We start from the raw sequence: 27500 nt of genomic DNA on the forward strand, positions 1-27500 counted from the left end.
AACAAAGATCTCGAAGGAAAAGGGCTGGATCTGGAGACCGGATCGCGACAATCTAACCTCAGACTGTTTAACCTGCCCGAAGGCGCGGAGGGAGAGAACGCGTTCGCTTTCTTGGAAAACTGGCTACCGGAGGCTCTGGACTTGGCACCATTACACACCGCTCTGACACTGGAGAGAGCGCATCGGGTCGGTCAGAAGAATACGGCAAACACCGATGCATCAAGGACTGTTATCATGAAGTTCCTAAATTACATGGACAAAATGACTGTGATAAGAGCCGCCAGAGCAAAGGGACAGATTCTCTACAAGAACCGCCCAGTGACATTTTACAAGGACCTCGCAACCGGCGTGCACAAAAAACAGAAAGAGTTTGATGCCGTGAGACAACAGCTTCGCTCCATGGGGATCCGATACGGCATGATTCCTCCCGCAAGGCTGCTGGTAACACACAACGGACAAGCTCGCATCTTTAACCAGCCAGGTGAAGCAGAGAACTTCATAAGGGTCCTGAAGTCAGAAAGCGGACAGGGGTGAGATAATGTAATCACTGTCACATTGCTGTATATTGATGCGGATGGATGATCACTGAGCTCTGAGCTTTCTTGTTTGTTTTCAAAATAGGAATAAAGAAAAGAAAAACATTACCTATAACATTTGATTGCACATTGAACCATCGGCTCACAGCCAATCTTACGATTTATAGCCTAAAGCCTGGTTCACATGGCAGGATAATCACGCCGATTTTGGCCCCGATTCTCCCCTTCCGATAATCTTATGGACGCTCCGATCATCATCAGATAATCTTATCAGATCATCCTGCCGTGTGTGGTGTGTTCAGACCGCTCTCGTCTGCTCGGAAGAACGTCGGGACCGCTCCGATCTCAAATCGGGGATATTCAACATGTTGGATTGTTTTGGCCCGATCTCTCATCATGTGTGGTGTTTCCCCCCCCGAGGAGAAAACGAGCACGAGCCTGTTGACTGTGACGCGTAGCCAATCAGAAAGCGTGTAGCGAGGAAACACCGGCAGCAAAACAACTACTCACCTCCATGTCATCATGTAGCAGGTACAGCTCATGCTCCCGTTGTCTCCGCTCCTTTGACCGACGCCTCTTTTTAAAACGTGTTTTTTCAGATAAAAACAGCACAAACGATCCCTGTTACGTCCTCTTTGTCCATTTGTTGACTCTGGAATCACGTTTGATCTCGAGAGGTTTTGCGAGATTTCCAGTCTGATCGGGGGACGTTGGCGAGTGAAATCGGCTCGTGTGTGGTGTGTTGATGTTGCCGTGTGGCTGCACGCCACACACTGTACGACCAAAACTGTAAAACCTCCGATTATTTATCACCGTATGTGTGCTCTCTACAGTTTGGGAAATCTGCGACAATTTTAAAATCCTGCCGTGTGAACCGGCCTTAAGTTTCACAAAGTACTTCTGAATAAGTGTGTTGTTTATGTAGCGGGGCAGGGTAAGAGAGAAAGTGTTCAGGCACAGTCAGTTGATCCTCACTATAGTGTGGAACGACCTTGATTAATCTCCTCAGATTAATGAAACTTTTAAGGTCTTTTTTGAAAAACTGCTCAGATGCAACACATACAGAACAAGAGCGAAGCATCTTCTTAGATACCCTCCGAATACCCAACATTTCAGAGATAATAAACACAGATCTTGGTGCGGCTTTAACTGAGGAGGAAATATCTTCAGCAATAGATAAACTGAGTGTGGGTAAAGCCCCAGGCCCAGATGGGCTGCCAATAGAAATGTATAAAAAGTTTAAAACTAAATTACTGTTCCCTCTTTTCATTATGTTCTCAGAATTATTTGAAAATGGAATTCTCCCCGTCTGATAACCCGACTGCCCAAACCTGGTAAACCCTGCAATAAATGTGAACATTTAAGACCAATAAGTCTGCTTAATGTGGAAGATACTATGCTAAACTTTGGCTCAAAGATTGGAGAAAATATTACCTGACATAATTTCCTGCGATCAAAATGGATTTATTTTAGGTAGACAGGGATTTCATAATGTAAGACGAGTGTTGGATATTCTTCATACACAGGAAGAAAAACCTGACACTGCTCTACTATCATTGGATGCTGAAAAGGCTTTTGATAGAGTAGAATGGCCATATTTATTTGAAATTTTAAAACGATTTGGCTTTGGGGATCATTTCTGTCAGTGGGTAAAACTTTTATACAATGAACTGTATGCTGAAATAATAACAAACGGAGTTATATCAAAACCATTTAAAATGAATCGTGGATGTAGGCAGGGGTGCCCTTTATTCCCCTTATTATTTATTCTAGCTATTGAACCGTTTGCCATTGCGGTGCGGTCCCATAATTGCATAACTGGTGTGTTAGTAGGCCAGCAGGAACATAGAATTGCTTTGTTTGCAGATGATGTCATTTTATTCTTAGAAAAACTGAAAAATTCTATCCCAGCCTTGATAGATTTAATAAAATCATTCGGAAGGATATCAGGATATAAAGTAAATAAAGAGAAATCTTCATTAATGTTACTTAAATCAGAAGAAAGAAACATTGGCGGAAACTCTTTTCAATTCAAAATGGTAGAAGGTTTTACATATCTGGGGATAAAGATAGTGCCATGTATAGAGGTTTCAAGGTCAAGTAGTACATAAGAGCAACAAACTAGGATATTAAAATATTTCCTAAAAACGCCAACTGCTTAGCCGAGATCCCATCCAATACAACCTTCTACAAATTTAACAAAGGCTGGATCCTGTAGAAAAAATACTTGTAGCCTCCTGTACCAGCATGTTTTAACACAAGTGTTACTCACCCTTGTCTCTGTGTTTCAGATCCTCATCCTATGTTCAAATTGTGTATCAAGCCCTGCCTTAATTACCTGTATGTGTTTCCTGTCACTCCTGATTACCCTCACCTGTGTCTCGTGGTCCCTGATTGTCTACCCTACTTAAACCTCATGTTTCCTCCCTCATGTTGCCACTTCGTAGTGTTTCCGCAGTGTACCTAGTCTTAGTGTTTTCTCTTGTCTGACCTAATTATTACCTTGCCTGTCCCCCATTTTTGACCTCGCCTGCTCCTTTGGATTTGTTTGCCTTTTTTGATCTCCTGTGTACCGAACCCATTTTTGTAATAAAGGACTGATTGTGGAAACTCCCTGTCGGAGTCTGCGTGTGCCTCCATACTCCTGTCGTTGTGTCAACAAGGAAGTAACTCCATAGATACTAAAAAATCATAAATTCTTGAGTGACTTTTGTAAGCGCTGGAATAGCAAGAAAATTCCCTCTCGTTTGGATTGTGTGTTCTCCAAACTTCAGTTAGTTTTAAGTCTTGTATATAGTTTAGGAGTACTTTTGTAGTTCGCACATGAGCAGTATCCGTTTGGGTAGACCGATCCAAAACTGGGTCCAAGACACAGTTAAAATCCCCACTTATAATACACGGTCCATCCAACGCAGCCACACAAATATTTGTTCAAAGAAAGCAGGGCTATCATCATTAGGGCCATAAATATTCATAAGATTTGGGTTTTGTGACATGTTACCTTGAACAATAACAAACCTTCTGTATTTGTCCTGTATGGTCTTTGAAATCTGGGCATGAAAAAAGGATACTTTCTAAAGTCAGGAGAAGAAGTGTAACGTTCCACCTTATACACCAACACAAAATAAAATGCATTAAAGATCATGTAATAAGAATTTTAACAGTACACACGCACAAACAGGAAGTGGCCATTGGCAGGTGCTTCTGGGCTGGTTTGGTTTGGCGGGGGGGGTGTACCTCAGTGCCTTGCTCAAGGACCAATTTCAAGATTTCTTTTTTTTTGGTCCACACAAGGACTTGAGCTGGCGACCCTCCATTTGCCAACCCAAGTCCCTACAGAGTCTTGTGTACAAGTCTTGTGTATAAGTATAAGTCATCAGAGACTGTGTGTAAGTCTTGTGTATAAGAATGACGACCCCCCCCCCCTTGCGTGACTATTAAAGGAAGCATACAATACATGGCTTTTCTCTCTTCTAGTCAGGAAATGTACATCTGCGGCCATCAAATGAGATTCCTGCAAGAATGCTATATTAGATTTCAAATACTTAATCCTATTTAAGACTTTCAGTTTGGCTATCTTTCTCATTCCTCTGATGTTCCAGCTTCTAACAGTTATATCCAAACTACTCTTCTGCATTGTCTCCCCCATAAATATCTATTCCAGCATCTGGTACCATCACATCTTAATTGTAATGAAAATTGTGCAAGCATAAAAACAAACAAACAAACATACATTCCCTCACACAAACACACATTAAATGGTCTACCCCCCCCCCCCCCCCCTAACATTAGCATGTCCCTAACTGAAATATGCATACCCCTCCTCTTAATGTAAACCTTAGAGGACTCTGATCCACAATACTGAGGAGCAGCTCGTCAACGTAACCTTAACTCTCTAATACAAACCATGTCAACCATACACTTAGACTTTATATAGTGATTTCACCAATTTTAAATGTACTACAGTATGAGCGTGAATGATCTGTTATCATCCAGCCCCAATAAAGTCGAAGAGTGATTGTTGCCCCTCAACTCCCTCTCGTAGTCCGAAAATCCGTTTAGTCTTCCTTCTGCCCTGGTTCTCCAGGTCTTCTGGTTTGGACTCGAGATAAACAACACGTTTGATGGCAGAGTCCAGTGTGGTTGCTGCTTCAAGAGCTGTTTCTGTCTCGTTAATGTGGCCTTCCGCTTCCTCGATACGCATTGCATTGGCAGTGACATCTCCTCTAACTTCCATCACTTTGTTTGCCAGTGCAGCCATTGAGTTAGACATCTTAGTAAGACGGGTGTCAATACTGTCCAACTTTGTACCGAAATCTGCACGGAGTGATTTCACGCAGCACCTCAGCTACCTTGTTAGCTTTCGTGCCACTCGGCGGAGTAAGTTTGGTGCCTGTCTTGCGTCCTCAAGTAAAAAAGTCACACTGCTGGACTGCATTAATTTTTGACACATCAAAGACACATATCTGTGGTTCTTTTGAAATGTTAAAATGTTTTTATCGGGTGTTGTTAAAATAAATCTTGCATGGCCTCAGGAGCTTCCTCACTAACCAACCTTCTTGGTCCTAGTCACATGACCCCCCTTCAAGGAAACATTTATTTTTTTCAATAAATACAGACTTCACCACAAAGCATGCTCAGGGAAACCATGTTTACGGGAGCTTTTTGTAGTCCATTTCTAAACAGACCCACTTCACAAACCAACGCATTGCTTCGTCACAGAGTGGAAATGAGTTCATATTGTCAAAACAATGCAATCGCCTTTCCCTAAGTCCTTTATGAATTAGCCCTAACACCTTTCCTTCACGCTGTGACGTTATCTTAAGTTGAAGAGGAGGAGGAAAGACAATCTGAACGCAGCCAGAACTCCAACAGTGTACCCAACCCTAGACTAAATCAGGGTAATAATGAAAAGCTCAGGAGCTCTTTTATGATTCAAACTGAAGCTGAATTTGTTATCATTCTGAATGTTGGTTCAGGTTCAGATGAACTGAGGACAGCTGCTCCTCTGACCCTTGACCCGGAGCAGGCAAGATGTTTTCTCTCAGTAACCACTAGATGGCCTCAGAGCTCCACTCATCAATCAGAGAGAAGCCATTCAGCTACATAGTTCATAATTAGACCAATTAATGGTGGGGTTTAGGGTCTAATCAGTTTGTCATGCACCCCAAATACACAAACACATATACAACTACACACACAGATGACTGTGTGTCATAAAAGGTGCCACACTTTATGTTTTACAAAAGTCACAACGCGGCTCTCAGATGTCAAAAGTTGTTCCACAAAACATTGGTAAACTAAACGACACATGAAGCAGCTGAGACTGTGGTGTCATCATAACTGTGTGATGTCATTTCTTACTGTGTGATGTCATTCTGACTGTGTGATGTCATCCTGTGGTAAAGCAGCTTGTGTTTGTCTCAGTTAAACATTAAACAGAGAGAGAGGACAAAGTTCAGTGAGTGCAAATGGCAGGAATGAACCAGTCGAGCCGTCCTATTGGACACTAACCTATCAGCTTGTTTTCACAGATGAGATGTGAAGAGGAAACTCCCTGTTGAATAATGTCAAACTGTTGAACAGCTCCACCCAAAGCTATTAAGAGCATGCTGAGAAGCCTGGGGGCCTTAAACACGTATTACAGCTCGTCCATAAACATGCTGCTTGTTATATTCGATGATCAAATGTCTGAAGAAAAAACAACGTAACTTCATGAAAATACATTTATTCATCAAATACCCTTTAAAACTTGTGATTGTCACCGTGTTCACACTTGTTTCAAAATCATAAACATTTTACAACATTCATTTACATCATTTCCTCAACATCAAAGACGAGATAATGAAATATTGAAGAATCAGCATCAACTGTTCTGGATCAGAAGAAAATGCAAAAGCAAAGATTAACTGTGAACTTTACTGGCTTAATCTGCTCAGACGTGACTCAATCTGAGCCCACTAAGAAAGCTGAATCATTTATGAAATCTCTGCAGCTCAGACCTGGACACTTACAAAATGAACTCTGAAATTATCATGCATGCTCATTTAACACCTGTTTAACACGACAGCACCCACTTATAAAGCATCCATGCAGCATCCCCCACCTGCTCCCAATGACATCATACAGTGACTAACAGGCATCACTTTTAGACTTCACCGCATCTTTACTCTTGTGTGAGTTCCTGAGTCCAGAATCCAAGACTTTCTGTTTCACAGTTCAGTCTCTTTCTCATCTTCGCCGGTCTCTAAGTAATATTCATCGTCCGTTGTTGTGTCTGAGCTGCTGTCTGAAGACTCCTCAAAAGTGCTGAGGCGGCAAACATAACTTTTGGAGGGCAGACGTCCTCCGGAAGGCGGACTGTCCAGCTTCTGTGGTGCTGATGAGATTGGACAGGTAGGAGAGGACAAGCTGGGAGGTTTGGACATATGTCTGGACACTGGGGACTGGGGTGGAGTTGGAGGAGGGGTTGGAGGACCCTCTGTGTCCCATGCAATGTGACTAGTGTTCAAGGTTGTGCTCCACAGGCGGGTTGGCTTTGAGGTTGCCATAGTTACAGGCGGAGAAGCTGAGACTCCTGAGCTCCAGTTACCCAAACGTCTGGTTAGCGACCGAGGAAGAGACCTAGTTTTCATTTTACTGGGGTCACTTGGGAAATATGCCATGAGACAGTCCTTATTGGGCAGGGACTTATACCCTGTGGTCCAATCAGGAGAGACTGGCCAGGGGTCTGTTTCTGTCCCTCCAGAAGTCAAAGCTAAGTCAGAAAGGTCTCCTACACTCTTGAACCTTGATCCGGTTGAGATACGACCAGGCCCTGAGGGTCGGCTGGACAGTACAGAACTGACAGAAAACGACCTCCCAGGCTCGATGCCATACTTCAAGTCTGCATAGGATGTGGAGCAGTCCTTGTCCTGTTGAGGACCTGCACTTGGAGGTCCAGTAGATGCCTGACTTCTTCTTGAAGCCCTCAGGCTGATCCCTTCCCTTGGCTCTACAGGTGAAGGGGATTCTCTACGACGCTGAAGCTTTGGGCTGTAGAAGACATTGTCATCTGTAACCTCGGGGGAAGGAAATGGCGAGACAGGCGAGAGAGAGGAGAAGGGGGAGAAGGGGCTCCTGGGGCTGGATGTGGACTTCCTGAATTGAGGAGGAAATCCAGCTGAGGGGTTGGAGCTCCTGTCAGGATTGGGATCTGTACATGGGAGAATCCTGTTGTCTTTGTAAATGTTAATTGGGTATGTTGTTGGGTTTTGAATTGTCAAAAGAGGTTTTATTTTTCTTTCGGACATGTGTTCCGTGCGAGCATTTTGGCAGTCTTGATTGATTTCTGGAGGTAGTTGGTCTGACCAACAGTCATAGTTTTCAGCTGTCATTGGGCCTCTGGAAAGTGTGGTTGTTGTGATGGAGTCATTGTTGTGTGTCCATCTGTTGATATTCTGTGTTTCCTTTTCAGATTCCTCCAGAACCTTTGTCTCCTCCTGCTCTGGCTTTTCTAAGGTTTTAGTCTCAACAGGTATGCCACTGCTGATGTCACTCAATCCACCAACAGGAGGTGTTTGGGAGCCTCGCCTCCATTTCCAAAGAAACGATGACTCATCATCAGGCCGTCTATGGCTAAATGTTTGTCTTAGTCTACTGAGGACTTGGTCCACTCTGTTGTTTGTCTTGTTGGCTCGGTCAGAATCTGACCTTGATAAACTGTTTGGTGTGCTTACACTTTTCTTCAGTGCAAACCGACTTCCCTTTGGGCTTTGTTCATTGTTGCTCTCCACTGAAAAAAATCTGCTTTTACAAAGTACACTGTTCTTCGTTTTTCTGCTTCCATCATCAGTGGAAGGACTGTCGGTGGAGCTGTTTCCACTCAAACTCTGTTCTGAATGATTCCCTGGTTCACCTGTGGTATTCTTACTTGGCACTTTGTGTGGCCTCTGATTGAACTTGTTCTCCGTCTCTGTGGTTGCTGCTTGTTGAGACAGTTTAGATGTGCTTTTATTTGAGCCTTCTGTAAGTGCTTTAGATTGAACACAGTAAACCAGTGTCTCAGTTACACATGTTGGGGATGAGATCTGGCCTTTAGCTTTCTGCAGAGACTGTGAGCCAATATCTACTCTGTTCTTTACAAGTAGTATCTTGCTGTTCTGCTGACTTTGGCTGTTCTTGTTGCTGACTTGATTTGTTTCTGAAACACCAAATTTGGAACTTTCCTGTGTGGAAGGGAGCTGGACGAGGCTTCTGGGTGACAGAAGGGGTTTGGACATAGGTGAGTTCACGGCTGAATCAGTTTGTTTAAAAAGGTGTGGGGTATAGTTCATTGGGTTTTGGAAGAGTTGTGATCTGGGTGTCACAGTCTTAGTTTCTCCCATTGTTGACCTTGTAGACATGAGAGTGGAATAAGGTGGGGAGCTATATCGAATCTTATACCCACTTAAAAAGTCTGGGGGGAGGGAAAGGGGTGCAGAAGAAAGGACAGTGTCAGATTCAACTGATAACGTCCTGTCTTGTCTGGGTGTGGGTTCTTTCTGTGTTTTTTGGTTCAGAGGGCTATTAGACCTTATCACAGATCTGTGTTGTACCCTGGACCCCAAATTAGGAGAGTCAGATGAAAAGGATCGATACTTGCCTCCTTTCAGCACCTGTATGCCAGATGTCCTGGAGGTGGGTGTGCACACAGGATGTGTATTGGTGGTTGGTGAGGGCTTGGAGGAAGATAAAGGGCTTGTTGAAACTTGAGAATGCTCTGGATTCCTGATCAGCTCAGACTGCTGTAGATCCACAGAGTCCTCCCATGTTACTCTTCTGCACTGTTTCTTTGAATCACTCTCTTGGCTGCTTGAGAAATCTTTCCCTTGCTGAGGGCTGGAATAGTCTAAATTCGGGCTGGTAATGATTGGTGTGGCAGGAGGGGTTAGGAGAGAGGGAATAGTGATGGGGATGGAAAGAGTAAATGGGGTAGGAGTAAGGGGGGATGATCTCGAGAAAGCAGGGGCTGCTGGATTGTTGGCCGTGGTGGACGGACTGGGCTCTGCTTTAGAGAAAACTTTGATTGTGGGAATCATATGGGATGCAGCTTTAGGTTGGAGAGGAGCAGAATGAAAGCTTCTATCAAAGCCCAGAGGTTTTGTATTCCCTGGGCTGGTAAATGTGGATGTTTGTGAAGATGAGCTGGTGTGAGGGTGAGTATGGCGGTGGTTAAATACAGTATTAGTGGTAGTGTTTGTAGGGTGGAGACTGGAGGCAGTTTTAGAGGTTACAGTCTGATTACTGGGAGTATTTGTGGCACTGGAAGAGGAAAGAGGATTGCTCAGACTCTGAAAATTCTTGTAGTATGGAGATGTAGGCGAGCCATTGGAGTTGAATTTACTGGTGCTCTTAGTGGTTGAATTCAAGCTCTTGGGATTTTTCACAGTAGCTGGTAGTTCAGTTACATCACACTCTATCAGATCATTAGGATGACTCAGTGTTGTTTGTGGTGTAGTTCTGTTAATTTTAGAACGATAAAGAACATTAGGCAAACTGTGAGGCTCTTGTGCACCTCTATTATTTACATTGGATTCTTTTTGCAGTTTGACAAGCTTGTCTGAATCATGTTCAGGTGAATCCTCTGAGATTCTCTGTTTGAGGCTCTGGGATCCTTTGCAGAAGGACTTTGTTGTGTTATTGTTGTCTCTGTTATTGGCAATTGGACAATTAAATCTTTTGATGTCAGTTGGACTTGAAGAGGCCAAGTCATTAGTATTATTATTATTGGGTGGAGCAATGGGTGTGTTCAGCTTGTCTTTGACATTGGTATCGTTGAGCTTTAGAGGGGAACCGCCTTCCTGAGAAACTTGTTTCCACCAGGAAGTGGATGTCAGGGTGGTTCTTTGAGGGTGGAGGCAGGCAGAGCGGTTGTATGACTGTCTTGGAGAGGAGCCAGAGCTCTTTAAGAACAAGTTTGTGTCTGAACCCCTGAAGTTTTGTTGCCCGTCTGTCAATCCTCTACTTGGAAGGACCTGTTTGGAGCATAAAAGATTGGACTGGGCCCTGGTGACTGTTTGGGCTGGTTGGGTAGAGGAGGCATCTTCTACATCTTTGTTTATCTGTGAAGCAGAAAAGAATTGTGTTTCAAACACCGTCCTCTCTTCTTGACTGGAGAAAAGTAAGGAGGGCGTGTCAGTTGTTTTACAAGAAATGGAAGATGGAGATTGGAGGGGCTTTAACTTGTCTTGGTCTTTTTTATCACGGGGACTTTGAGAAAGGCGAGTTGGGAATAATTTTTCCTTCTGATCACTTGAGGTTGGGTTTATTTCACAGAGAGAGGGCTCTGCATCAGAGATCCTGCTGCTGGAGTTGAATCTTCTTAAAGACAGAAGAAGACTACTAGTTGTTGGTTTTGAGCTTAAGGATTGCATTCCACCTTCATTCTTCGTTTGCTGGTTCCTCCTCTGAACATGTGATTGAAGGGAAAGTGGAGATCGGGGAGATACAGGAGTGGCTAGAGGGCTCAAAGCAGCTGCATCTATTTTTCGATTGTCTCTACGTCCAGACTTCACATCCAAAGAGACTGTGTGAATTATTTTCCTCTTACATCCATAATCCAAACTAGCAGGACCACTCTTAGTCGACCAGTCCTCAGTATTCCTCCTGGTCCCATGAAACAGAACCCTTAAAGGTTCCTGCGATCTGTCCATCAATGACCTGTCTGCAGGCTCCTGATACCATTCATGTGCGCAGTTTGTTGCAGATATAGTCACATCTTGTAAACTTCCCCGAGCCTCTGGGTTGCTTGTTCCCTCAAGTCTTCGGTTTCTTCTCAGTCTGCTGCTCCAGTGAGGAGCAAGAACCGTCACCACGCTGGAAGACAACATGGTTCTGGAAGGCTTGCACCATTCCTCAGGATCTGTTTGAGAATCAGACTTTAGCTCTTCTGAACGTGGAACAACATATAAGCTAGATCCAGACTCTGGAAGTGAGACACATTGAGATATACTGTAGCTCCTGTTAGTCTCCAGCTCTTTGGAAATCACTCTGACACCATCGCCGTTCTTCCTGTCTGTGAACAGCTTTCCTCCAGACAATGACGAGCCACTGAAGGTTCTCACAGGCGAGCCGGATTCGGATGTTTGTCCTTTCTTCTGTGAAAAGAAGAAAACACCGACTTTAACAACTCGGATCAGAATTATAATTGTTGTACTGTAAAGGATTTAAGGGGTTAACCTGATTGGAGTACAGACAGAAACCGGAAAAGTAATTCATAAACATGAAGTCTCACCTGACCGACATCAAGGTGTTGTTGTGTTGACCTGAAGGAGGAAATCAGAATCAGTGGAAGTATATTTACCTGCCTGTGGATTTAAACTATCTGAAGGTGAATTCATGTTTCTGATGGAGTTACTTTGATTCATTCAATCATGTTCAGCACAAACACTGCAAAGTGTGTTCTTTCAATAAATACAAAGTGTACTTGTGTGACCCTCACTGTTAAAAAAAGTAATTTAAGTTTGAAGAACACTCCACGTCTCCGAGCTCTGAACAGTCAACCAATCAGACGTGACAGTGGCTCGACAAGAAGGTCAGCATTCCTCTATCCTCTGTGCTCAACTTTCCCACAGTCACATGAACACAACACTCAGTGATCCGCTGACACACTTACAGTGTTTTTATGTTCCCATAGAACACACACGCCCTCAGTGAAACATGCCCATATATGGTCATGTTTGGCTTCAGGTGAGAGAAGGTCAAGGTGTGTTTATTTGACCAAAGAGCTCGCATGACAAACCGCTGTAATCTCCTTTAATCTCACACAGACATGCAAATTCACACACACACACACACACACACACACACACACACACACACACACACACACACACACACACACACACACACACACACACACACACACACACACACACACACACACACACACACACACACACACACACAGAAACAGTTGGTTTAACCAGCAATAAACATTATAAGCACACCTGTGCAGACTCAGATCTTGATTCTCATTGGTTCTGAGGGCTGGATTCTCATTGGTTCTGAGGGCTGGATTCTCATTGGTTCTGAGGGCTGGATTCTCATTGGTTCTGAGGTCTGGGCTGCTGCAGAGTCGTAGGAACAGACGGGAAGTGAATGTGGGCCTGACCGGGTGCTGAGGAGTGTATTCACTTCTGATGGAGACGTCTGATAGGATCAGAGCTGTAACCAATCAAAGGAGGTTAAAAAAGCTTTAACTAAATGAAAATAACTATGATCCTATTTATTTATAATTCAGGAAATAGATTAAAAGATTTAATTTAAATTCTTTCTGTTTCCTCACTCCCTGTCGTCTTCGTTTACATCAGGTGTTTACTTCCTGTTGTCTTTGTTTAAACTAGGTGTTTACATCCTATTGTCTTTGTTTACTTCCTATTGTCTTTGTTTACTTCCTTTTGTCTTTGTTTACTTCCTTTTGTCTTTGTTTACTTCTTGTTGTCTTTGTTTACATCAGGTGATTACTTCCTGTTGTCTTTGTTTACTTCTTGTTGTCTTTGTTTACATCAGGTGATTACTTCCTGTTGTCTTTGTTTACTTCTTGTTGTCTTTGTTTACATCAGGTGATTACTTCCTGTTGTCTTTGTTTACTTCTTGTTGTCTTTGTTTACATCAGGTGATTACTTCCTGTTTTCTTTCATTACATCAGAGGTCTGGACTCTGAAGCAGGATTTGAGCTTAGCGGGGTCACTTCAGGGTTAACTCTGGGTTTTCAGTCCTACCAGGGTCGATGACTTTTTACCTGGGTACGTCACCACGGTAACTGATGCTGAACACCTGACCTGCTCCGGAGCAGGTTAAAGCTCCGCCCACTGACCAATCAGATGTTTAGATGGTGGAGCTGATGGAGCTGATGGAGAGGGGGGAGGACACTTGATGTGTCCATCATGATTTGACATTATAGTGTGTTTAGTTGTTGATGATGTTTCACTGATATCCTTCAACAGAGACTGAAGAAAGCTCCGGAACATTTCAGTGAAAGATGTAAAATAATGAATGTTTTCTTCTTCATGTTGAATGTGTCCTGCTCTGTTTGTGATGAGCTGCAGTTTAACCACTTTAAAGAGTCAGAGCAGCACATTGAGTTCAGAGACCAGTTCTTAGAGTCAGTTCTAAGGTGAACTAACCACGGGACAAATACAAGCTGACCTTTGACCTCCGTTTACTTTGTTTTGTCCTTCCTGCAGCTGTGTCTCTCTGCAGCCTGTTTGTCTCATTTATATCACTCATATAGTTTGTACTTTGTGTAAATATAATGTTTGTAGATATGATGATCTGCTGACAGACTCGGTGATGATTGTGATTGGTTAAATGACGCTAGCTCCGCCCCTTTTACGTGAAGGCGCTCTCTGTAACCCGGGTTGATGGATCATCGTAGGACTGATAATCACCATCTCTGATGTCAGAGTTTGTTAAACCAGATCCCCCACAGAGACCCTGATATGTTCAAGTCTCTACGTAGTCCAGAGGCCTCAGGAAACTTCACTGTGATGGTTTTATAACGTCACGTTCACAGTTTACCTCAATAAACAGAAATGAAATAAATAAAAGGCTGTAAATAATTATAAATCAAATCAATATGCAGATTGTCTCCACATGTCTCCTCTCACAGATCCTTAGTTTTCCTGAACGCTCCGATACGGGTCGGATGAGCGAGTCACTTTAAAAGTTGCGGCTGCAATGAATTGTGGGTCGGCACTTTCTTACCTCCTTTGGTAAAGGATGCTCCAGTGTTTCCTAAAGGAGGTTATAAAGGAAGCATTGAGCCTCCTTTCCTTCACTCTGAGAGAATTCAAACGGCTCTCATCACCTAACTGCTTCCTGGGTTAAAGAAGAAAGGAGAGAGAAAGTGGATCGGAGGGACGATCCGAACGCACCCTGAGACTCACCTGAGTGTGTTGCTTCCAGTGAGGGGAAACTCTGTCGTATGATTGGGCGCTGGTCACGACGCCAACTCTCCGACTGTGAATGTTCATACTTTTGATTTCTAAAAGACAGAAAAAGTCTGATGATAATTTAATCAATCAATCTTTATTAGTATAGCATCAGTTTATAACAGGTGTTGTCTCTTTACATAAAGCAGGTAAACATGTTCATTGTTTACATAAAGCAGGTAAACATGCTCATTGTTTACATAAAGCAGGTAAACATGTTCATTGTTTACATAAAGCAGGTAAACATGTTCATTGTTTACATAAAGCAGGTAAACATGCTCATTGTTTACATAAAGCAGGTAAACATGTTCATTGTTTACATAAAGCAGGTAAACATGTTCATCGTTATGTTTACATAAAGCAGGTAAACATGTTCATTGTTTACATAAAGCAGGTAAACATGTTCATTGTTTACATAAAGCAGGTAAACATGTTCATTGTTTACATAAAGCAGGTAAACATGTTCATTGTTTACATAAAGCAGGTAAACATGTTCATTGTTTACATAAAGCAGGTAAACATGTTCATTGTTTACATAAAGCAGGTAAACATGTTCATTGTTTACATAAAGCAGGTAAACATGCTCATTGTTTACATAAAGCAGGTAAACATGCTCATTGTTTACATAAAGCAGGTAAACATGTTCATTGTTTACATAAAGCAGGTAAACATGTTCATTGTTTACATAAAGCAGGTAAACATGTTCATTGTTTACATAAAGCAGGTAAACATGTTCATTGTTTACATAAAGCAGGTAAACATGCTCATTGTTTACATAAAGCAGGTAAAGGACCTTACTGATGGATATATTAAAGAGCTCAGCTGAATCCATCACAGCATAATTTAATGAACGTTTACTGTGAACTCCTAATTATTATTAATATATTATAATATTATTATTATTATTATTATTATTATTATTTACTGTAAATATTTTTTTTAAATCAACAGCTCGTGACAAAAATAAAAGAGTCTAAAGTTGTAAAGCTTGCTGAAGCTTGGTGAGGTGGTCCAGAGGAACTGGGGCCTAAAAGGTCTCTGCAATGCCATTAAAGCCCTGATCCCACCCAGAGGACCGATATGGACCAGTACAGTCCTGATCCCACCCAGAGGACCGATATGGACCAGTACAGTCCTGATCCCACCCAGAGGACCGATATGGACCAGTACAGTCCTGATCCCACCCAAAGGACCGATATGGACCAGTACAGTCCTGATCCTGGTAGGGTTTCCACAGGGGGCCCCATTTACAGGATGATGTGATGAAGAGGATGATGTGATGAAGAGGATGATGTGATGAAGAGGATGATGTGATGAAGAGGATGAAGTGATGAAGAGGATGAAGTGATGAAGAGGATGATGTGATGAAGAGGATGATGTGATGAAGAGGATGATGTGATGAAGAGGATGAAGTGATGAAGAGGATGATGTGATGAAGAGGATGAAGTGATGAAGAGGATGATGTGATGAAGAGGATGATGTGATGAAGAGGATGATGTGATGAAGAGGATGAAGTGATGAAGAGGATGAAGTGATGAAGAGGATGATGTGATGAAGAGGATGATGTGATGAAGAGGATGATGTGATGAAGAGGATGAAGTGATGAAGAGGATGATGTGATGAAGAGGATGAAGTGATGAAGAGGATGATGTGATGAAGAGGATGAAGTGATGAAGAGGATGATGTGATGAAGAGGATGATGTGATGAAGAGGATGAAGTGATGAAGAGGATGATGTGATGAAGAGGATGATGTGATGAAGAGGATGAAGTGATGAAGAGGATGATGTGATGAAGAGGATGATGTGATGAAGAGGATGATGTGATGAAGAGGATGAAGTGATGAAGAGGATGAAGTGATGAAGAGGATGATGTGATGAAGAGGATGATGTGATGAAGAGGATGAAGTGATGAAGAGGATGATGTGATGAAGAGGATGATGTGATGAAGAGGATGATGTGATGAAGAGGATGAAGTGATGAAGAGGATGATGTGATGAAGAGGATGAAGTGATGAAGATATTTATATAAGTGTCGGTGTTCTTTCATCTTTTAATAAATCCTCTCCTCCCAACCTTTAGGGCAGAGTCTTCTTCATCATCATCATCATCATCATCATTATTATTATTACACTTAAATCAGAACATGACCTGACCTGTGTGTGTGTGTGTGTGTGTGTCCTCCCTCTGTGTGTGTGTGTGTGTGTCCTCCCTCTGTGTGTGTGTGTGTGTGTGTGACCTCCCTCTGTGTGTGTGTGTGTGTGTGTGTCCTCCCTCTGTGTGTGTGTGTGTGTGTGTGTGTCCTCCCTCTGTGTGCGTGTGTGTGTGTGTGTCCTCCCTCTGTGTGTGCGTGTGTGTGCGTGTGTGTGTCCTCCCTGTGTGTGTGTGTGTGTGTGTGTCCTCCCTCTGTGTGTGTGTGTGTGTGTGTGTGTGTGTGTGTGTGTGTGTGTGTGTGTGTGTGTGTCCTCCCTCTGTGTGCGTGTGTGTGTGTGTGTGTGTGTGTGTGTGTGTGTGTGTGTTCTCTGCCAGCTAACACTTACATAAGCTCAGAGCAGGGTGGGTGTGTATCAGCTCTAACAAACATGTTGTAAATACTGCAGCAGAAAAAGAATCTGTGTGCAGAGTGAGACTTGTTTGCTGACACACCTGCCAGGTGAGCACTTTACCTGTACGCCTGAATAGACAGACAGACCCCCCCCCCCCACACACACACACACCCACACACACACACACACACACCCACACACGTTTGGTTATTTATTAGTCGGATACAATGGAACCAAACCTCGTTGAAAAACTTCCCACTTCAGGTGAGACGATCCTGATCAGCAGGACTAAAGTGTCCCCGCGTCCCGCTGCTGTCAATCACAGTTTAACGAGCAGGAATCAAAGTGTCAAAAGAGCAGAACTCCCTCACAAGAACGCATGAACATCCTGCACCGTGACTTGTTTCCTTTGATCAGTGGCTCAGCTCGGTATTAGATCAAACTTTACTTCGACAGAATTGTAAACGTAGTCCGGCGTGGGTCACTCCCCTTTACACACACCAGCTCACAGCACGCAGGACAAGTCTCCAGCGAGAACCGAACACATGAAAGCTTGTTCTTTAAACATATCGGTAAGAAACATACACATTCATAATAACCAACAGTTTGCTAAAAAAGAATCTGGAAGACTTGTTGACGTACCGTGAAGCTGCTGTCCGCGCTGCTGCTGCTCCGGAATGAGGCGTCTCCGCGCACAGCTCAGAATGAGCTGCGTCACTTGTTGACGTCATTTAAACCGGCCCACACCCAGTACACCGGCCCACACCCAGTACACCGGCCCACACTCACCCAGTACACCGGCCCACACCCAGTACACCGGCCCACACTCACCCAGTACACCGGCCCACACTCACCCAGTACACCGGCCCACACCCAGTACACCGGCCCACACTCACCCAGTACACCGGCCCACACCCAGTACACCGGCCCACACGCACCCAGTACACCGACCCACACTCACCCAGTACACCGGCCCACACGCACCCAGTACACCGACCCACACCCAGTACACCGACCCACACTCACCCAGTACACCGGCCCACACGCACCCAGTACACCGACCCACACACAGTACACCGACCCACACTCACCCAGTACACCGGCCCACACGCACCCAGTACACCGGCCCACACACACACGCACGCACACTGAGGACGGTCTCATGTCCGTTACAGCAGAGTTCAAAGTTCGACACCTGCACACAGCCTCAGGTGAACTGTCACCATCTGGCCACCTGTTGCTGGATTCCCAGTGACGTCACTATATGTGAACTAAAATCATAATGCTTTATGATAGGATTAAATATTAAATAGATTAAAGCTCTGTATGATCTTTCAATATGTTTATCCAGCAGTACATCATTTCTGGTTCTTCTCCAGGTTTCTGTCTGTTCTACATGAGTCTGGTTCTGCAGGTTCTCCAGTAGAGAGTTCAGTCTGGTTCTATGCAGGCTCTCCAGTACAGAGTTCAGTCTGGTTCTGGTCTGTTTGGATATTTCTGTAGAGAACATAATTCGTCATCAAATTGAAACATACTAATAAAGATTGTTTTGATTGATTTACTTTACTGAGAAATCGTTTTATTCCAGCAGCAGCAGAAAGAAAATACAACAATCAAAGAATAAATACACTAAATGCCCTAAAAGTATAAACAATAAAAATAAGAGTAAATATATTCTTCAATAATTTAGCTTAACATTTCTTCTAAGTTTCAAATATGAACAATTAAATACAGAAATTCATCCGGCATGTCCAACGGGATGGAAACGATATGCAGTAATGATGTAATCACTGATATCTCATGATGTTGCAGTGTGAGGCCGTAGACGCGTCATCAGCTGAAACTATGAAGAGACAGAATAATCAATATGAACCTGGATGTGTCCAGATCATGTGTAAACATTAGCAGAACAACAGGTCTCTGCTCGCCACGGGGAGCTGTTGTAAAGGTTCTGATATTTTCTGTTTGTGTCCAGCCTGTGGTTCGGGTCCAGCCTCTGGTTCGGGTCCAGCCTGTGGTTCGGGTCCAGCCTCTGGTTCGGGTCCAGCCTGTGGTTCGGGTCCAACCCTATATATAACCCTTTACAGTATAGATTTTTATTTATTCTATTAACCCTCTTGTGTCCATATAGTTATAATACCAAATCGGACCACAGGAGGTCAGTGTTGCTTCAGAATATTATTAAAAGCCTCGGAGCAGATCAGTGATTGTTTGTTTTAAGCTCCTGAATATATGAAATGATGATGATTATTATTCAACAGTCATGATGTGCTGTTATATTTATAGCAGAAGGAAGTCATTTAAGTTTTTATAAAATGTGACGTCATTTGTTGTCGTTTATGTTCGTGTCTCACAACCTGCAGATGGAGCGAGGTTATGACAAATTTAACCCGCGTCAGAGCTCCGATGAAGCCCCCTCCCCTCCCCCATCCTCCCCTCCCCCCTTCGGAGGATGCGGGGCAGGCAGTGTGCGTGGTGCTGCGCGCGGACAGAGACTCGATCCTCACGAGAAGAGGCGGAAATCTCGCTCTGGGTCAGATATTTACGTTGTTTTGGACTCACGGTGCCACGGACTCGGACATTTGGAAGAATCGGACCATGGTTCGCTTTAAATGCACTTTACTGCGGAGCTGCAGCTGATCTTTGATTCGGAGTCCTCCCGGATTTTTCAGCGTGATGGATCGCCGGGAATCCACCGTCCTCCAACTTTTCAGGGTTGTGTTTGTGGGTGAGTATCGATTTATCGAGTCTGTTTCCCGTTATTAAGGTGACGTGGCGACGTGTTCTGATGTATCAGTGTTTGTAATGATTCATGTGATCATCCCTCTGCACAGTCTGCAGCCACAGACACGCTTTAATACAGAGCTCTGTGTTTCTGTGTCTGATCCTCTAGTCCTCTAGTCCTCTGTCTTTAGTCCTCTAGTCCTCTGTCTTTAGTCCTCTGTCTTTAGTCCTCTGTCTTTAGTCCTCTAGTCCTCTGATGTGATCATCCCTCTGCACAGTCTGCAGCCACAGACACTCTTTAATACAGAGCTCTGTGTTTCTGTGTCTGATCCTTTAGTCCTCTAGTCCTGTCTTTAGTCCTCTAGTCCTCTAGTCCTCTGTCTTTAGTCCTCTAGTCCTCTGTCTTTAGTCCTCTAGTCCTCTAGTCCTCTGATGTGATCATCCCTCTGCACAGTCTGCAGCCACAGACACGCTTTAATACAGAGCTCTGTGTTTCTGTGTCTGATCCTCTAGTCCTCTAGTCCTCTGTCTTTAGTCCTCTAGTCCTCTAGTCCTCTGTCTTTAGTCCTCTAGTCCTCTGTCTTTAGTCCTCTAGTCCTCTAGTCCTCTGTCTTTAGTCCTCTAGTCCTCTGTCTTTAGTCCTCTGTCTTTAGTCCTCTGTCTTTAGTCCTCTAGTCCTCTGATGTGATCATCCCTCTGCACAGTCTGCAGCCACAGACACGCTTTAATACAGAGCTCTGTGTTTCTGTGTCTGATCCTTTAGTCCTCTAGTCCTCTGTCTTTAGTCCTCTAGTCCTCTAGTCCTCTGTCTTTAGTCCTCTGTCTTTAGTCCTCTAGTCCTCTGATGTGATCATCCCTCTGCACAGTCTGCAGCCACAGACACTCTTTAATACAGAGCTCTGTGTTTCTGTGTCTGATCCTTTAGTCCTCTAGTCCTGTCTTTAGTCCTCTAGTCCTCTAGTCCTCTGTCTTTAGTCCTCTAGTCCTCTGTCTTTAGTCCTCTAGTCCTCTAGTCCTCTGTCTTTAGTCCTCTAGTCCTCTGTCTTTAGTCCTCTAGTCCTCTGTCTCTAGTCCTCTAGTCCTCTGTCTTTAGTCCTCTAGTCCTCTGTCTTTAGTCCTCTAGTTCTCTGTCTTTAGTCCTCTAGTTCTCTAGTCCTCTGTCTTTAGTCCTCTAGTCCTCTGTCTTTAGTCCTCTAGTCCTCTGTCTTTAGTCCTCTAGTCCTCTGGTCCTCTGTCTTTAGTCCTCTAGTCCTCTGTCTTTAGTCCTCTGTCTTTAGTCCTCTAGTCCTCTGTCTTTAGTCCTCTAGTCCTCTGTCTTTAGTCCTCTAGTTCTCTGTCTTTAGTCCTCTAGTCCTCTGTCTTTAGTCCTCTAGTCCTCTGTCTTTAGTCCTCTAGTCCTCTGTCTTTAGTCCTCTGGCTCTCTAACTTTTAGCCAGAATACACAACTCCTGCAGTCACTTCATCAATGTGTATGAATGGATGAGTTCATACTGATGGACTCTTTACTCTGCAGCAGCCTCTACCATCAGTGTATGAATGTGTATGAATGGATGAGTTCATACTGATGGACTCTTTACTCTGCAGCAGCCTCTACCATCAGTGTGTGAATGTGTATGAATGGATGAGTTAATACTGATGGACTCTTTACTCTGCAGCAGCCTCTACCATCAGTGTGTGAATGTGTATGAATGGATGAGTTCATACTGATGGACTCTTTACTCTGCAGCAGCCTCTATCATCAGTGTGTGAGTGTGTATGAATGGATGAGTTCATACTGATGGACTCTGCAGCAGCCTCTACCATCAGTGTGTGAATGTGTATGAATGGATGAGTTCATACTGATGGACTCTTTACTCTGCAGCAGCCTCTACCATCAGTGTATGAATGTGTATGAATGGATGAGTTCATACTGATGGACTCTTTACTCTGCAGCAGCCTCTACCATCAGTGTGTGAATGTGTATGAATGGATGAGTTAATACTGATGGACTCTTTACTCTGCAGCAGCCTCTACCATCAGTGTGTGAATGTGTATGAATGGATGAGTTCATACTGATGGACTCTTTACTCTGCAGCAGCCTCTATCATCAGTGTGTGAGTGTGTATGAATGGATGAGTTCATACTGATGGACTCTGCAGCAGCCTCTACCATCAGTGTGTGAATGTGTATGAATGGATGAGTTCATACTGATGGACTCTTTACTCTGCAGCAGCCTCTACCATCAGTGTGTGAATGTGTATGAATGGATGAGTTAATACTGATGGACTCTTTACTCTGCAGCAGCCTCTACCATCAGTGTGTGAATGTGTGTGAATGGATGAGTTCGTACTGATGGACTCTTTACTCTGCAGCAGCCTCTACCATCAGTGTGTGAATGTGTATGAATGGATGAGTTCATACTGATGGACTCTTTACTCTGCAGCAGCCTCTACCATCAGTGTGTGAATGTGTATGAATGGATGAGTTAATACTGATGGACTCTTTACTCTGCAGCAGCCTCTACCATCAGTGTGTGAATGTGTATGAATGGATGAGTTCATACTGATGGACTCTTTACTCTGCAGCAGCCTCTACCATCAGTGTGTGAATGTGTATGAATGGATGAGTTAATACTGATGGACTCTGCAGCAGCCTCTACCATCAGTGTGTGAATGTGTATGAATGGATGAGTTAATACTGATGGACTCTTTACTCTGCAGCAGCCTCTACCATCAGTGTGTGAATGTGTATGAATGGATGAGTTCATACTGATGGACTCTTTACTCTGCAGCAGCCTCTACCATCAGTGTGTGAATGTGTCTGAATGGATGAGTTCATACTGATGGACTCTTTACTCTGCAGCAGCCTCTACCATCAGTGTGTGAATGTGTCTGAATGGATGAGTTCATACTGATGGACTCTTTACTCTGCAGCAGCCTCTACCATCAGTGTGTGAATGTGTATGAATGGATGAGTTAATACTGATGGACTCTTTACTCTGCAGCAGCCTCTACCATCAGTGTGTGAATGTGTATGAATGGATGAGTTCATACTGATGGACTCTTTACTCTGCAGCAGCCTCTACCATCAGTGTGTGAATGTGTATGAATGGATGAGTTAATACTGATGGACTCTGCAGCAGCCTCTACCATCAGTGTGTGAATGTGTATGAATGGATGGGTTAATACTGATGGACTCTTTACTCTGCAGCAGCCTCTACCATCAGTGTGTGAATGTGTATGAATGGATGAGTTCATACTGATGGACTCTTTACTCTGCAGCAGCCTCTACCATCAGTGTGTGAATGTGTCTGAATGGATGAGTTCATACTGATGGACTCTTTACTCTGCAGCAGCCTCTACCATCAGTGTGTGAATGTGTCTGAATGGATGAGTTCATACTGATGGACTCTTTACTCTGCAGCAGCCTCTACCATCAGTGTGTGAATGTGTATGAATGGATGAGTTAATACTGATGGACTCTTTACTCTGCAGCAGCCTCTACCATCAGTGTGTGAATGTGTATGAATGGATGAGTTCATACTGATGGACTCTTTACTCTGCAGCAGCCTCTACCATCAGTGTGTGAATGTGTATGAATGGATGAGTTCATACTGATGGACTCTTTACTCTGCAGCAGCCTCTACCATCAGTGTGTGAATGTGTAGATTTGACCTGCCAAATTGAGTCAGCTGATAGTTAAACCTTTTATCGATGGAAGGAAAACATGGAATTGATTATTTGGTTTCTATAAAAGATGGATGGATGGATAGATACTTTATTGATCCCGAGGGAAATTCAGGGCATCCAGTAGCAGTATACAGACAGGCAGGACACAAGACATTAGTTACAATACACACCCGCTGTCCCCCCCCCCCTGTATACAATAATCCCCCAAACAAGATTTAGCAGCCCCTATGTGACTAAGAGTAAACATTATTACAGGTTAAACCTGTGCAGTTAGCATTAGCATTAGACTTAAACTTATATAGCATAATGTACATAACCTGTGCAGTTAGCATTAGCATTAGACTTAAACTTATATAGTATAATTTACATAACCTGTGCAGTTAGCATTAGCATTAGACTTAAACTTGTATAGCATAATGTACATAACCTGTGCAGTTAGCATTAGCATTAGACTTAAACTTATATAGTATAATGTACATAACCTGTGCAGTTAGCATTAGCATTAGACTTAAACTTATATAGCATAATGTACATAACCTGTGCAGTTAGCATTAGCATTAGACTTAAACTTATATAGTATAATGTACATAACCTGTGCAGTTAGCATTAGCATTAGACTTAAACTTATATAGCATAATGTACATAACCTGTGCAGTTAGCATTAGCATTAGACTTAAACTTATATAGCATAGTGTACATAACCTGTGCAGTTAGCATTAGCATTAGACTTAAACTTATATAGTATAATGTACATAACCTGTGCAGTTAGCATTAGCATTAGACTTAAACTTATATAGCATAATGTACATAACCTGTGCAGTTAGCATTAGCATTAGACTTAAACTTATATAGTATAATGTACATAACCTGTGCAGTTAGCATTAGCATTAGACTTAAACTTATATAGCATAATGTACATAACCTGTGCAGTTAGCATTAGCATTAGACTTAAACTTATATAGTATAATGTACATAACCTGTGCAGTTAGCATTAGCATTAGACTTAAACTTATATAGTATAATGTACATAACCTGTGCAGTTAGCATTAGACTTAAACTTATATAGTATAATGTACATAACCTGTGCAGTTAGCATTAGCATTAGACTTAAACTTATATAGCATAATGTACATAACCTGTGAAGGAGAGAAAAACATGTGCTGATTAAAAGAGACCTGTAAACAGTTAAAGAGCCTTAGAAACAAAGTGCTGACCTGACATGAAGTATGTCCAATAGTAACCAGCTGAAAGGGGGACATTAAGAAGAAGAAGAAGTTACACTTTATTAATCCCACGAGGGGAAATTCGGTTTTTTACACTCTGTCTAATGACACACACATAGGCCGAGATACACACTCATGCACAAACAGGGTTCTAGTGACATGCATTAATGGAGAGGTCTCAGAGTGAGGGGGCTGCCCACAGCGAGCGCTCCAGAGCAGTTTTGGGGTTCGGTGCCTTGCTCAGGGGCACCTCGGCAGTGCTCAGGAAATGGACTGGCACCTCTCCAGCTACCAGACCAGTTTCCGGACTTGGTCCGTGCCGGGACTTGAACCGGCGACCCTCCGGTTCCCAACCCAAGTCCCTACAGACTGAGCTACTGCCGCCCCATAGCCATAGCAGCTCGACACAGTGTACCCCACGAATAAATTCAACAAAGAAAAACGTGACACAGAACGAGACACAGTAAACAAAGACCAACATCCAGCAGTTCATCTACTCATCTACTGTCATTGCAGTGTTTCCCATATATGCATTTAGCAGCGGCGGTGCGCTGCTCCTGAAATGTGACTGCCTCTGCTCTTTTTTTTTTTTTTACGAGAGGAGAAAGGAAAGCAGAGAGAGAAGAGGAGGAGGAAGAGAACCTGCAGAGGTCCAGCTTATCTCTTTACAAACTAACATCATTTGTGCTCAGGGATCAAATGGGACCACAGCTGCTGACTTTTTTGATTGGAGAGAGAGGAACAGGGGAAACTAAAGGTGAAATAACTTCATAGTATTTTGCGCTTGGATGCTTGATACCATGACAGTTAACCTCTGAGTGAGAAACATTAACATCTGGCTCTTTGTTAGAAAACTGAATCCAGCTTTGTTTCAGAGAAGGCTTTTAACGCCGCTGTCGTACGGGACCAATCAGTGGACTGCAGTGTTTAGCTCCACATTTTAGGGTCGGATCGATATTGTAGGTCTCCCAACAGAAGGATGGTACCGGTCTGTAATTTGGGAATCTTTCCCAGCTTTAGTCTGTGGAAATGGGTGCCGTCCCAAGACGAACCAAACTGAACCGCTTGGTGGAAACGGGGCTCAAGATATACTTCTGTCAATAAATGATCTCTGTGCTTGTGTACTGGAACAAGAGAAGTAGAATAATGAAATAAACTTATGAGATATTAGCTCCACCTTCCTGTGCATGGAAACATTCAGAGTGAGGTTACGATGCTCAAACAGGACTTCTGCATAAAATAAGAACTTTCCCTCTGTTTCCTTCTGCAGCTCAAACAGTACCTTCAGACATTCTCACTGATCTTCTCTTGTCTTCCTGCAGATGGTGAAGTGTGGGGGGGGGGGGGTGGGGGGGGGGGGGGTCTTCAAACAGATGGGTGGAGGGGGTGTTATGGGGGTGGTACCTGGATAATGTTTCATGGGGTTTGAAAATGGAAAAAATAGCCTCAGACTTGGTTTAAACTTGGTTCTCAAAGGTCAACAACTAAAAACATTTCATTTAAAGTTTTGAATGTTATTAATAAGTATAGATTATGATTCCACAGTATTTGCACATTATCATTGATGATCTCTTTTTTTCTTCTCCTGTTAACGCCTACATTCACCTGATTTATTGTATTTATCTCTGGTTAGATCCGATCAGAAGAAACAATCGTCTTCACTTCCTGTTTGAAGCCTGAAATAATCCTGCTGGGTCATCCCATGCCAAGTGGTCCAATGATCCACACCTCACCATGTCAGATTTTGATGACATTTTCTTGGCCAACACCAATTTCATTTTTGAAATCCTTGCAAAAATGTAGCTGGGTATTGTCATTTTCAGCACTACAAAGCACATAGCCTTCGTGTAAGGGACATTCAGCAGGGATTACTGTATCTCAGGATCTATACAACCTACAGAGTTAACATTTAACTCACATTAATTTCAGACAAATCTGAGATGATGAGGTCGGGCCTCGTTCTAACGTTGGACCACTTGGCATGGAATGACCCTATTACTTTGTTTCCTCTTGAAATTGAATGAAATTAGAGGTGATGAACGTTGTCACCTTGCTCAGGATCTGGAGTTATGAGATATGATGTGGAACATGTAATGTTTTTATCCAACGCTCTTTCTTTTGTTTACAGCGAACGTGTTGATTATGAGACATTTAACAGGTGAGCTTATGATCAATTATCAATTTATCAATCAGTCGGTTCACCTGTTTTATTTTCATATGAACTCTTTCTCCATCTTCTCCTCCTGTTCTCCTTCTCCTCTTCCCTTGCTCGTCCTCCTGTTCTCCTTCTCCTCTTCCCTTGCTCGTCCTCCTGTTCTCCTTCTCCTCTTCCCTTGCTCGTCCTCCTGTTCTCCTTCTCCTCTTCCCTTGCTCGTCCTCCTGTTCTCCTTCTCCTCTTCCCTTGCTCGTCCTCCTGTTCTCCTGTTCTCCTTCTGCTCTTCCCTTGCTCGTCCTCCTGTTCTCCTTCTCCTCTTCCCTTGCTCGTCCTCCTGTTCTCCTTCTCCTCTTCCCTTGCTCGTCCTCCTGTTCTCCTTCTCCTCTTCCCTTGCTCGTCCTCCTGTTCTCCTTCTCCTCTTCCCTTGCTCGTCCTCCTGTTCTCCTTCTCCTCTTCCCTTGCTCGTCCTCCTGTTCTCCTTCTCCTCTTCCCTTGCTCGTCCTCCTGTTCTCCTTCTCCTCTTCCCTTGCTCGTCCTCCTGTTCTCCTTCTCCTCTTCCCTTGCTCGTCCTCCTGTTCTCCTTCTCCTCTTCCCTTGCTCGTCCTCCTGTTCTCCTTCTCCTCTTCCCTTGCTCGTCCTCCTGTTCTCCTTCTCCTCTTCCCTTGCTCGTCCTCCTGTTCTCCTTCTCCTCTTCCCT

General features: G+C 43.5%; 1 protein-coding gene and 1 long non-coding RNA gene across 2 annotated transcripts in view; one reads left to right on the plus strand and one right to left on the minus strand.

The window, feature by feature from the left end:
* Positions 1-6248: 6248 nt before the first annotated feature.
* On the minus strand, positions 6249-17798 carry LOC306835046. The gene is made up of 6 exons (XR_013780564.1): positions 17676-17798; positions 14447-14544; positions 12506-12722; positions 11791-11821; positions 7891-11653; positions 6249-7854 (listed from the first exon to the last, which is right to left on the minus strand). It is a non-coding gene; the product is annotated as an uncharacterized lncRNA (long non-coding RNA).
* A 1749-nt stretch (positions 17799-19547) lies between these two features.
* LOC306834978 (receptor activity-modifying protein 3) overlaps positions 19548-27500 on the plus strand; it is a 19184-nt gene continuing 11231 nt past the window's right edge. Inside the window, exons 1-2 of the mRNA XM_079361327.1 lie at positions 19548-19761; positions 26777-26806. Coding sequence (XP_079217453.1) covers positions 19710-19761; positions 26777-26806 — 82 coding nt within the window. The 5' untranslated portion in view covers positions 19548-19709. The remainder of the gene's footprint in view (positions 19762-26776; positions 26807-27500) is intronic.

This window comes from Symphodus melops (genome assembly GCF_947650265.1).
Source record: "Symphodus melops genome assembly, chromosome: 14".
Lineage (NCBI taxonomy): Eukaryota > Metazoa > Chordata > Actinopteri > Labriformes > Labridae > Symphodus > Symphodus melops.